The 12,305-nt window shown below is 44.7% G+C and overlaps 1 protein-coding gene across 1 annotated transcript in view; it reads left to right on the top strand.

Annotated features, from left to right (window-relative positions):
* Positions 1-12,305, top strand: part of ank1b (ankyrin 1, erythrocytic b) — a gene marked incomplete at its 5' end in the record, with an annotated part of 54,004 nt that overhangs the window by 22,813 nt on the left and 18,886 nt on the right. Inside the window, 13 exons of the mRNA XM_084486392.1 lie at positions 617-814; positions 1,104-1,202; positions 3,334-3,432; positions 3,930-4,127; positions 5,226-5,324; positions 5,762-5,860; positions 6,101-6,199; positions 7,307-7,399; positions 8,009-8,081; positions 9,755-9,878; positions 10,520-10,583; positions 11,043-11,155; positions 11,859-12,083. Of these exons, the coding sequence (XP_084342518.1) occupies positions 617-814; positions 1,104-1,202; positions 3,334-3,432; positions 3,930-4,127; positions 5,226-5,324; positions 5,762-5,860; positions 6,101-6,199; positions 7,307-7,399; positions 8,009-8,081; positions 9,755-9,878; positions 10,520-10,583; positions 11,043-11,155; positions 11,859-12,083 (1,583 nt within the window). The remainder of the gene's footprint in view (positions 1-616; positions 815-1,103; positions 1,203-3,333; positions 3,433-3,929; positions 4,128-5,225; positions 5,325-5,761; positions 5,861-6,100; positions 6,200-7,306; positions 7,400-8,008; positions 8,082-9,754; positions 9,879-10,519; positions 10,584-11,042; positions 11,156-11,858; positions 12,084-12,305) is intronic.

A 12,305-nucleotide genomic window follows, 5' to 3' on the forward strand; every position in this document is an offset into this window, starting at 1 on the left:
AGATGATGTCTATGATTGGATGTTGTCTCTGATTGGTTGTTGTTTTTAATTTGATGCTGTCTCTGATTAACCTGACTCTCGCCAGATGAATTTCGTTCCGCCTAGCTCCACTGATCCATCTTTATTGACGTGCTACTTCAACCACTCACATCGAAACCAACCCGTGACGAGCCTTCAGAGCCGTTCTCTGATGTTCTTTTAAAAAAAACATAGTCGCTAGATTGGACAACACGGATGAAATAGAAGCATCAATGTTGACGCTTGCTTCCTCGATGCGAGCCGCCATTGTTGTCTGAATTAAAACAGTCGCTTCTCCGCTATGTCACATCTATAAAAAATCCCGCCCGGAGTTCCTGATTGGCTCTATCATTTTCTGGTAGTCCCCAAATACCTCCCAGCGGGAGCGATCCCAGATGGATGAGTGGAGCTAGGCGGAACGAAATTCATCTGGCAAGAGTCAGGTTAGTCTCTGATTGGTTGCCTCACAATAAAAGCTCACAGCCCCACCCTCCGCTTCCCTTCCCCTCTGTGTGTGTGTGTGTGTGTGTGTGTGTGTGTGTGTGTGTGTGTGTGTGTGTGTGTGTGTGTGTGTGTGTGTGTGTGTGTGTGTGAGCAGGACGACCAGACCCCCCTGCACTGTGCGGCCCGCATGGGCCACAAAGAACTGGTGAAGCTGCTGCTGGAGCACAAGGCCAACCCGGACTCCACCACCACCGCGGGCCACACCCCCTTACACATCGCCGCCCGCGAGGGACACGCCCACACCATCCGCATCCTGCTGGATGGCTCCGCTGAGCAGACAAAGATGACCAAGGTACGAGAAGGCGTCGATGCTGCCCCAGGAGCATCAACACCAGACACACTTCCCTTCGCTTCCCTTTACACCTGAGCATGAATGCGGTTGCTACGTGAATGTGGTTGCTATGGGAATCCATGGGCAGACAGGACTTGTTTGTGTGTACGGTGTCTGACGTGTGTGTGTGTGTGTGTGTGTGTGTGTGTGTGTCTGACGTGTCTTTGTGTGTGTGTGTGTGTGTGTGTGTGTGTGTGTGTGTGTGTGTGTGTGTGTGTGTGTGTGTGTGTGTGTGTGTGTCTGTGAGCAGAAAGGCTTCACCCCCCTCCATGTGGCGTCCAAATATGGAAAGGTGGATGTAGCAGAGCTCCTGCTGGAGCGAGGTGCCAATCCCAACGCAGCGGGAAAGGTGAGAGAACCCCCTGCAGACATATGCACGCACACGCACGCACGCACGCATGCACAGACATACGTGCACACATACACACACACATGCATGTACTAGGCCTGCACGATATGAGGAAAATCTGCGATGTGCGATACCATTGTTCAATATTGCGATGACGATATGACTTGCGATAAATAAACTGGGCCCCTCCGATTAACCCATGAGACCCTCTGAAAGCCTCAAAAGCAAAATTTGAAGGGGGTCTCAAATTTCGTCCAAAAAAAAAATATATTAACATTATATAAACATTTATTCACGAATATGTTATATTTTTTGCCAAGCGGAGCCAGCCAGTCCTGTGCCCGTATGCAAATTAGCCATGTGCGCCAAACAGAAGAAGGGCCCTATCTTGCACCCGGTGCAATTGACTTTCTACACCGACGCATGTGTCGTTGCTAGTTTGCACCCGGCGCAAAGCTGATTTCCCCCCGCAGCAACCAGGCACCACTACACTTGTGCGGCGAAAAGCAGGGGCGTGTTCCGGCGCAAATTATACTTGGTGCTATTTTAGTGATCTAAAAAATGCGCCAATGCAATTGCGCCACTGACGGAAAAATACCTGGTCTATAGCGGATAGCGCAGTTGTTGTTGCTATTTTGACGTGCCATGGCAGGTCGGAACTAGCCTACGCTTACACACACGTAGGCTATACACAGCACAAACATGCAAACTATTAACCTGATTTAAATATTATGATGTCAAAGATTATTCATATGTGTGAAACTGCATAGAAATAGCGTGTGGATTGTGGAAACATTTTTTGGGCTGCATGAATGAAGTATAGTAGGCTATGCCATGCGTTAAAATAATAATAGCCTAATAACAATACTACATTCGAGCAAAGTAGGCCTATATTCCAGGCTTCCAAAACAAAATCTAGTTTTAGGGTAAATGATTGGTTAAATGATTTGGGAAAGAACAGCTGATACAGCGGTAAGTTGTAGTAGGCCTACTTTTAAATCAATGCATCTGCAAACACCGTACAGCAAACACATATGTTCTTGACCCAGACATCGTGTACAAGCCCATTACTTTTAGGATTGATGAGTATTTGATCGTGAGAAAACAGTTTTACCGCGAGTGAGTGTTTAAAAGAATGAATGAATGCGGGTGATGCTTGGTGCGCGTGTGTGTGCGCGCCCATCTGTCTAAACACACGCAAATTAAACACGGAACGCATAATGCAGTCCATGGCGATGTATATTAACAGGGGGACACATGCATATTATGAACACAAGTCGATAACGATAATGTATACAATACTGGTAACAAACGATGTTTGTTAATGTATTGCCGCATATCATTAAATAGACCCACAGTTGCGGCCATCGAGGACCGTGTCCGCATATCATATGTTTTAAGTTGTCTTTGCCGCAATTTACATGACGAATCAGTGTTTCTGAAGTTGGAGAAGAAAACGCTATTCCATGTGTTAATTATGTATATTATTTGGCCATAAACTGAGCCATTTGAAGTTTGAAATTCACGTGGTCATGCATCTGTCTCAGCGGAGAATGCAAACGCGCTGTCAAAATATCAACTCGCCAAGTCAAAATGCGCTGGCTCTTAAAGGGGATGGGAGATGCCACTCTCAAAAAGCTCATTTATCAAAGCTCAAAGCTCATTTATCTCTCCGTCATAATAGCAACAGCGCCATAGAACCGCGCTTGAGGCTGAACTTTTTCCGGATTCCGCCTACGAAAAACATAGTCGCGACCGGGGAACATAGAACCCGGGGAACATAGGTACGCTCCCGCCGACGGCTAGCTGGGGCTTCATCTGATTGGCCAAATGGTGTGAATGCATGGCGCATGTATCCAGGGCTCCATCTGATAGGTCAAATGTTCGCATGCTGAGTGCATGGCGCGTGTAAATAAAATTATTTTTCTTATTCATCGCGTTTCAGGCATCTTTTGCGATGTGTTAACCGCGCATGTTCATATCGCGATGACGATGAAAATACGATTTATCGGTCAGCCCTAGCATGTACACACACACACAGAAACACACTCTCAGACACACACACACACTTTATTTTGTGTACTGTATTGTTTTGCTTTATATTTTTTGTGTGTGTGTGTGTGTGTACCAGAACGGCCTGGCCCCCCTCCATGTCGCCGTCCATCATAACAACCTGGATGTTGTTAAACTGCTGGTCAGCAAGGGAGGATCTGCACACAGCACCGCACGGGTGAGACACACAAAGCAAGTGTCAAGTGTCAAGGTTTTGTATTTATCAAATGCACAGTATAAAACAGGGTCATTCTGAACAGTGAAATTCTGAGGACAAAGCAACAGCAACTGCGTAGTAGGCATAGAAAAAACATCTCATTTATTTTGAAGATTCTTAAATGAGGGCCAAATAGCAAGGAATAGTGCAGCAATAACAAAGATATAAATTACAGTAAAAAACACTCAGCTGTTGCAGAGATTGAGATGGGGAATATAGAGTTGGGGATAAGCTTATTAAATATTATAAATATGAAGTGTGTGAAATGCCGATGAATATCAGCATTGAATTGTGGTGACAGACAAAACGTGGATTAATCCCCTGACATTTACTTTTTGATCAATTTACCTCTTTGTCTGTACCTGTCTGTTCCTACCTGTCGCTCTGTCTGTCGGTCTCTCTCTGTCTGTCTGTCTGTCTGTCTGTCTCTCTCTCTCTGTGTCTCTGTGTGCGTGCAGAACGGCTACACGCCCCTGCACATTGCGGCCAAGCAGAACCAGATGGAGGTGGCCAGCTGCCTGCTGCAGAGCGGGGCGTCGGCCAACGCAGAGTCCCTGCAGGGGGTCACGCCACTGCACCTGGCCGCCCAGGAGGGCCGGCCCGACATGGCCGCACTGCTCATCTCCAAGCAGGCCAACGTCAACCTGGGGAACAAGGTACCGCCGGGGAAGAGGAGTAGCACCAGATTAGGAGTTTTGTAGTTCAGTGAGCTGATCGATTTGTAGTTTTGTTGTGTAGAGGTTTAGTAGTTTAGTAATTCAGTAGTCTAATAGTTTGGTAGTTTAATTTAGTAGTTCAGTAGTCTAATAGTTTAGTAGTTTAATTTAGTAGTTCAGTAGTCTAATAGTTTGGTAGTTTAATTTAGTAGTTCAGTAGTCTAATAGTTTAGTAGTTTAGTTCAGTAGTCTAATAGTTTAGTAGTTTAGTTTAGTAGTTCAGTAGTCTAATAGTTTAGTTTAGTACTTCAGTGGTCTTAGAGTTTAATAGTTTAGTATAGAAGTTCAGTAGTCTAATAGCAAAGTCGTTAAAGGGGTAGTTCAGGATTTTGGACATCGGGTCTCATTTCCAAGTGAGCCAGTGTGTTATTTATCATTGGAGACTGTTTTCAACACTTTTCATTCAGTCCTTCTAGTTGCAGAAATCGCTGGTGCTAGGCTAGCGCAAGTCGAGGGGAACTGCTAGCCTGCCAATAAAAACTGAAAAAAAGTGTTAAACGGTCTCCAATGATAAATAACACACTGGCTCACTTGGAAATGAGACCCAATGTCCAAAATCCTGAACTACCCCTTTAAGTTTAGTAGTCTAATGGTTTGGTAGTTTAGTTTAGTAGTTCAGTAGTCTAAAAGTTGAGTAGTATAGTTAGGTAGTTTAATAGTTTAGTAGTTTAGTTTAGTACTTCAGTGGTCTCAAAAGTTGAGTAGATTAGTTTAGTACTTCAGTAGTTCATTAGTGTGAATAGTAGTTTTATAGTGTAGCAGTTTAGGTCTTCAGAATTATATTAGTTTAATAGTTAAGGTAAGTAGTAGAAGTACTTTAGTTTAGTAGTTCATTAGTCTTATAGTTGAGTAGTTTAGTTTAATAGTATAGTAGTCGTATCTGTGTGTATTTTTCTTTAGTAGTTTTATACTGTAGTAGTTTAGTAGTTCAGTATTGACATCCAACTAAAGCAGATTAAATCAAGAATGATTCATAAATGTTTCTTTGTTGTTTAAGCTCCCTCTAACCCTGCCCCCCCCCCCCTCCCCCCCTTCCAGAACGGTCTCACTCCTCTTCACCTGGTGGCCCAGGAGGGTCATGTGGGCATCGCCGACACGCTGGTGAAGCAGGGAGCATCCGTCTACGCTGCCTCACGGGTAACACACACTTCACACACCCTCCACAGACCCTGGGGTTTAGTGTTTATGCTACCAAAAGTAGGTTCCTTGGCTCGCCGTTGATAGGTCAGTTAGATCTGGATTCAGATGAGAGAGAATTTGATGCATACATATTGATTGAGTTGAATATGGATGTTGTTAGATAATGGCTTGATGTTGGAAGGATTTGGTAAGGTCTTTTTAATTGGAAAACATTTTGGACTTTTAGGACTTCAAATAATGATCTCCCGCCATGTTTATACAATTTTACACGTGTTCAAACACGGTGCAAGATGCTGATAATGAGGAAATAATGAGGCCATTTACTAACAAACAAACAACTGTCATCTCTCTCTCTCGCTCTCATTCTTTCTGTTTCTCTCTCATTCTTTCTGTTTCTCTCTCGCTCTCGCTCTCTCTCTCGCTCTCTCTCTCAGATGGGCTACACCCCCCTCCATGTGGCCTGTCATTACGGCAACATTAAGATGGTGAAGTTTCTGCTGCAGCAGCAGGCACAAGTCAATAGCAAGACACGGGTAGGCTGTCTGTCTTTCTAACTATCTGTGTATAAAATGAGTTGATCTATCAATCTATCTATTAGTGTCCGTCGGTATCTATGTATATAGATGTGTATTTATGTATCTATATGCATCTATATACTGTATCTACAGTATATGTATCTCTATACATCTATATGTATCTGTATCTGTATGTATCTGTATGTATATGTATGTATGTATCTATATATATATGTATGTCTATGTATCTCTATCTAGGTGGGCTACACGCCCCTTCACCAGGCCGCCCAACAGGGTCACACAGATATCGTCAGCTTGCTCCTAAAACACGGGGCCCCTCCCAACGAGATCACCACGGTGAGACCCCGGGGCCAACCCCCTCTCTCAGTCCTAAAGGGGGGGGGGGGGGGGCATTATCTAATATTCAACATAGCTAACGAAAGTACTATGGGTAAATAATCATGATTAAGTGATTATTAAATTGCCTGCTGCTGCTGTGGGTCCTTTTGGATGTCATGTGATGATGTCTTTCCTTTCCTACCTTCCCTCGCATGTGAACTCCCGCGGGGCGAGTCTCGATGGCGAAGTCTGTCACTGTGTCGGTACACAAGCTGTTTGACCTTTCAATTGATATAATCTCCGCCTTGATGATGAATGTTTTCTTTGTCCGTGGCATCCCCTATTGACTGCTCCTTTTGCCCTTTGATATCGAGCGATGTCCAGTCCTGTCTTAAGAAGACTGCTTTTCTATATTTTCTTGGCTATTTCACTCTCTTGCATCACAGTGCAAAGGAAAGGGCCGACTGCGTCCATACACTTTTTAATAGTTTCATTAAGGTGTAAGAATGAAAGAATAACGTATGCTCTAACGAGAAAAACGTTACGAAAAGGTTATAATATATAAGTAATATGATATTATTAAGTCATTGTGTGTATAGTACTGAAGTGAATGAAGGTAGATATTTGTATATATATTTAAGATATAGTAAGGCTGAAATAATAATAATAATAATAATTATATATATATATAATAATAATAAGAAGAACTTTTGTTTTATGACACACAGAAAACATACTTCTCATAGTAAAATGTTTAGGGTAAGGGAATCTTTATGGAGAATGGTTGATCGTGTGCTATTGAATGTAGTTTACTTGACATTAGCATCTAAAGTCTGCTATGGCTCTTAACAACAAACACAAACTCAAGCCAGCAGTGGTGAAAAAAAGTGACAGTAAAAAAAAAAAGTATCTGAAGGTTTCCAAACAACACCATGCATGCAGAATGGAGGCCACTGTAGAAATATTAACATTTAAATCGCCTTCTGAATGGGACACAAGGCGTCTCCCCCTCCTTCAGTCTGGTGTTTCCGACCACGCTCTGTTGGAGTCCTGCTCTATTATAGCATAGCAGGACCGCTGGGTCCCAGATTATATTTAACGTGCCTCCATTTTGGGCCCGTCTAGAATGGGACGTCCCCCCTGGGCATCGCCAAGCGCCTGGGATACATCTCTGTTATCGACGTGCTCAAATTGGTCACCGAGGAGTCTGTTTCTGCGGTGAGCAGCAAATAGATCCGCACACTCGCACGCACACCCTCACACACACACACACACACACACACACACACACACACACACACACACACACACACACACACACACACACACACACAAACATGCTAGTTGATTAGTATGCACACATGGATGAACAATGCAGTATGTACACCCGTGTGCGCACACACACACATACATACATACATACATACACATACATATACACCCACACACACATGCTAGTTGATTAGCATGCACACATGGATGAACAACGCAATACACATGCACACACACACACACACACACACACACACACACACACACACACACACACACACACACACACACACACACACACACAAGGGTTCACACGCATGACTTTCAGCGTAACAACCTAGAAACTAGGACCAGGACTCCACTGATGCGACACACAGACAACACTTCTTCCAGCATCCAGCTGGATTTGTGGGTGGCTGTCAACTTGACAAGGACTAAAGGAAGATTTGTTGTTTCCTTTTCTTATCTCTCTCTCTCTCTCTCTCTCTCTCTCTCTCTCTCTCTCTCTCTCTCTCTCTCTCCCTCCTTCACTTATCATCTTTTCCTCACCAAAAGATCACGACCGAGAAGCATCGAATGAGTTTCCCTGAGACTGTGGATGAGATTTTGGATGTTTCAGAGGACGAAGGTAGGAGACTCTTTCGTTGCATGACATTTATTTAGTTATGTATAAATATATATATTAATATATAATGTGGACAACGTAATCCTTTAGTTGTGATGATGATGCTGCTCTGTGGGGTCGTGTAGACTCGCACTGAAAGGTAGAAAGAGGAATGCATGACCAAGCTTCTTAACTGCCTCTTCTCCCCACTTTGCTTCGTAGGGGTTGCCCAGCTTACCTTAGGTAGGACCGCTACCTCTGTTCTGCCTGTCCGACACCTAAAGTGTACTTTGTGGCTTCATTGTGGATCTGCGCTGACTCTCAGCGTCACTAACCGTGTAGAAAATCATCTAACTCAGACTCCAACCTCCAGCTCTGTTGTATTGTTGTTTTTTGCTTTAGATTCAGTTCTTTCTCTCTCTCTCTCTCTCTCTCTCTCTCTCTCTCTCTCTCTCTCTCTCTGTCTCTCTCTCTGTCTCTCTCTCTCTCTCTCTCTCTCTCTCTCTCTCTCTCTCTCTCTCTCTCTCTTCCTTCACTTGTTTACGACGTAGTGTGGTATCAATGTGTCTGTTTATTATACTGTTGGCATGTCTGTCTGAGTGTGGGTGTATTGTTTTTAAAAGGCCTACATTTCCGCGGGGGGGTCATTGTTGTGGCGCTGACCGCGTTACAGTGCATTTTCAAACCGTGTTGTGTTCGTGCTCAATGTGGTTAATGTAGTGTGTTGCTAATTGGGAAATAATTGAACAACACACCATGTTGCTCAGCAGCTGAGACCGTCTACCCGTACACAGTACGCACACGCATATGCACACAGGGAAACAACACGCTTTTTCCACGTACCATTGAGACGCAATTCAATCAAATGCAATTGAAACGCATATAGGAATCAAGCCTCTGCTCACGCTTCAGGGATTCGGAATACGTCAATGGGTTCATAATCAGCGGCCAATTTCTACATTAACAATTTAAATTGCACTTTTACTTCAGTCTAATTATTTTTCAGGAAAGCAATCAGGGTCCAAAATACAACACCTGCCACCAGCCAATGAGCTTTAGATTTGACTCTCTGGCAGGCAAAGAAACTCTGTTATATATTAAAAACAACAGGACTGGTCGATTTTTTTCCGCTCTGGCAGATAAAAAGACTTTTACTTTTTAAGAAAATTATGCATGCACATTTTGGACCCTGAAAGTATTGCTCGTGTTGTCTTTATTGGAATAGCAACAACCACACCATTTTGTGAAAGACTTAAAGAGAGGAAATTCTTTCTGATGCACAACCTTCCATCACCCGATCATGTGATTCCATCCTCCGCTGTCATGCTTACTCAAAACCTGTCGTACTCTGGTGGTGTTGCTAGGCGGGGTCTAACCTAACGCTGTCTTAACAATCGCTTTCTCAAACCTCTACTTCTTCTCACTACTCCGTCTCCGTCAGCTCTAATGATGTGGTTGTTGTCGTTGTGGCTGTTGTTGTTGATGGTGGTGGTGGTGGTGGTGGTGGTGGTGTCGATGGTTGTATTGAACTTTTGCTTGGACCAGCGAAAAAAACACTTGAAGCAGCGTTTGTGGTGCTCGGAGTCCTTCTTCGCAGGACTAAAGAATTGGTACACAAAAGCCCTGGAAAGATAGAAACTGACTCATTGTCCACGTTTCTTTCTTGTACTTGATCTCGACCCGTTGGTCGTTGCTAGGCGATGAGCTGCTGGGCATGGACGGGGGTCGCTACCTGAAGCTGGACGACTTTAAGGACCAGGACGACGACTTCCTGTCCCCCAAGAGGACCATGCGGGACTTTGAGAGTGGCATGGGAACCACGTGAGTGATCCGGTCGGACGAGGCCGTTTGGGGAGAGAATGGATTGATTATAATGTTGATGGTGATCGATTTTTCCAGGAAGATGAGATTTGAAGCTTAAAAATGTATTACTGAGCTTTTTGTTGCGTGCCGGGACAAAATGGAAAGATTATTTTTGTGTACAATGTACAAAACATTTTTCTCGGCTTGATGGGCAAAGCGTGCAAGATTTCATTGTGAATCCAGATGACATCAGGAGATGTAATAGATATGTTTAAAGTGACGTCTCGAAGAACTCGCCGAGAGGGGAGCAATTACTGCTTATCGCCAAAGAGAACCAAGCGGAAATCTTTGAGATTTCCCACACAGAGATAGTAGATTACCTTCAAATGAGGTACAACTGAAATGAGAGCATGAGACTTTCTCGACCTAAATGTTTTATAGAGACGTATTGATGCTACAAAACGTATAGGATTGTACGAAAAAGTATGCAATTATCTGAGATGAGGCAAGCTCTTTTACCAGGGTTAAACATGGTATGGGGAAGGATAACAATGGAATCATCTAAATCTAAATATGTTCTCTCGCTCCCTCGCTCCCTCGCTTTCTCTCTCTATCATTCTTGCTCTCTCTCTCTCTCTCTCTTCCCCCCCCCCCCCCAGGCCCTACTCCCCAGCCATCCCCCGGATCCCGTGTGTGTCTCCAGAGACGGTGATGTTGGACCAGGTAACTGCCGCCCCCGGTGTTTTGTTCATGGAGAGAAGCCCTTCGTTTGCCCGCTGGTTTCCGTCCTATCAATATTCACCCCTATATGGCCTGTCCTTGACATTAAAACCACCATGTACGTTGTTCAACTACTATACAGTATGTGGTACACATCCACGCCCAACCACTCAATACCCAGGGGACCTTTCTCTTTCCTCTCTTAATTATCCACACTGGCAAAGCAACAACCACCACAACAGCAACAGAAAGAAAAGACAAACCTGTTTAAAACAGCCCACAACATTGATATTGATTAAAACACCAACCTTTTGAATTTGCATGCACTTCAATTAACCTTGCGCTTTTCAGGGTTTATCTTCGTTGCTGAACGCACTGACTTTCAGTCGCATGGGACAAAAGCGTCTGATAATAAATCTAATGTAATGTAATCAACCAAATGGTTTTCTGTGTGTTCTCCAGCACACGCCCCTCCCCCTTCCCAAGGAGTACGACGACGACTCCCTGATCCCCAGCAGCCCCGCCACTGAGACCTCGGACAACGTCAGCCCAGTGGCAAGCCCCATCCACACTGGGTGAGGCCGCCCGTCTGTCTGTCTGTCTGTCTGTCTGTTGGACTGCATATCCCTCTTCAACGGTTGTTGAGGATTAATGTCAGTGGTTGTTAGCTGTCGTCTTTAGTTATTAGCGTGATCACCTTTGTAGCCGTTGGCAATGATAGAACTTTGGTAGCTGTTAGAGGTTCAGATCAGAGGTTAATATGATTAGCTGCTAGCTATTATATTAGACGTTCATTCTAGAATATTATTTGCTCACAGCTATTATGGTGGATATTAATATGAGAATGTCAGTAGTTAGATATAATATAAGACGTTAACAGGCCTGATTCACATAACAGCCATCTGCGTTTAGAAGTAAGATGGCTGCTATGTGCAACCACGCGCAGCCTAACTCTAGCCCCGGGAAAAGAGCGACACACAAGGCGAAACGCTGATCCGTGTCCCCCTCGGGAGCGGGTCTGTGGACTCCAGCCACGCCGGACACAACTTAACATCGAGTGATTATTCCCGGTTTGCAGCCGCTGGCCAATCAGACACGTTCACATCTCCTGTGAAACGTGTAGTTTCTAAATGTATTCTCCAAAGCAATAGATTGTTGTCAACTCAGAAGTTAATATGAAAATATTACAAGTTAACATGACACAATTAACAGTTGTTGGAATTTGAATATCGGTCACCAACGTGTGTGTGTGTGTGTGTGTGTGTTCCCCCCCCTCAGCTTCCTGGTGAGCTTCATGGTGGACGCGCGCGGCGGCTCCATGCGCGGCAGCCGGCACCACGGCCTGCGTGTCATCATCCCGCCGCGCACCTGCGCCGCGCCCACGCGCATCACCTGCCGCCTGGTGAAGCCCCAGAAGCTGAGCACGCCACCGCCCCTGGTGGAGGGCGAGGGGCTGGCCAGCCGCATCATCTCCCTGGGGCCCTCCAGCATGCAGTTCCTGGGGTCAGTGGGTCACAGGCGGTCGGAGGGCCTAGTGGGGGGTCCGATGTATGCGCCTATGCATATAGGGCCCCCCCAGGATTAATTGCATTTTAATCTAAATTGCGATTTAGATTAAAATGCGCATTCCGAAAAGTCGCATTCCGAAAAGAAATAAAAAATCGGATTTCGACATGACACACATGGATACACGTTTAAGACAACGGTTTTTAAGTTATTATTGTT

This window comes from Micromesistius poutassou (assembly GCF_964030765.1).
Source record: "Micromesistius poutassou genome assembly, chromosome: 22".
NCBI classification, from domain to species: domain Eukaryota; kingdom Metazoa; phylum Chordata; class Actinopteri; order Gadiformes; family Gadidae; genus Micromesistius; species Micromesistius poutassou.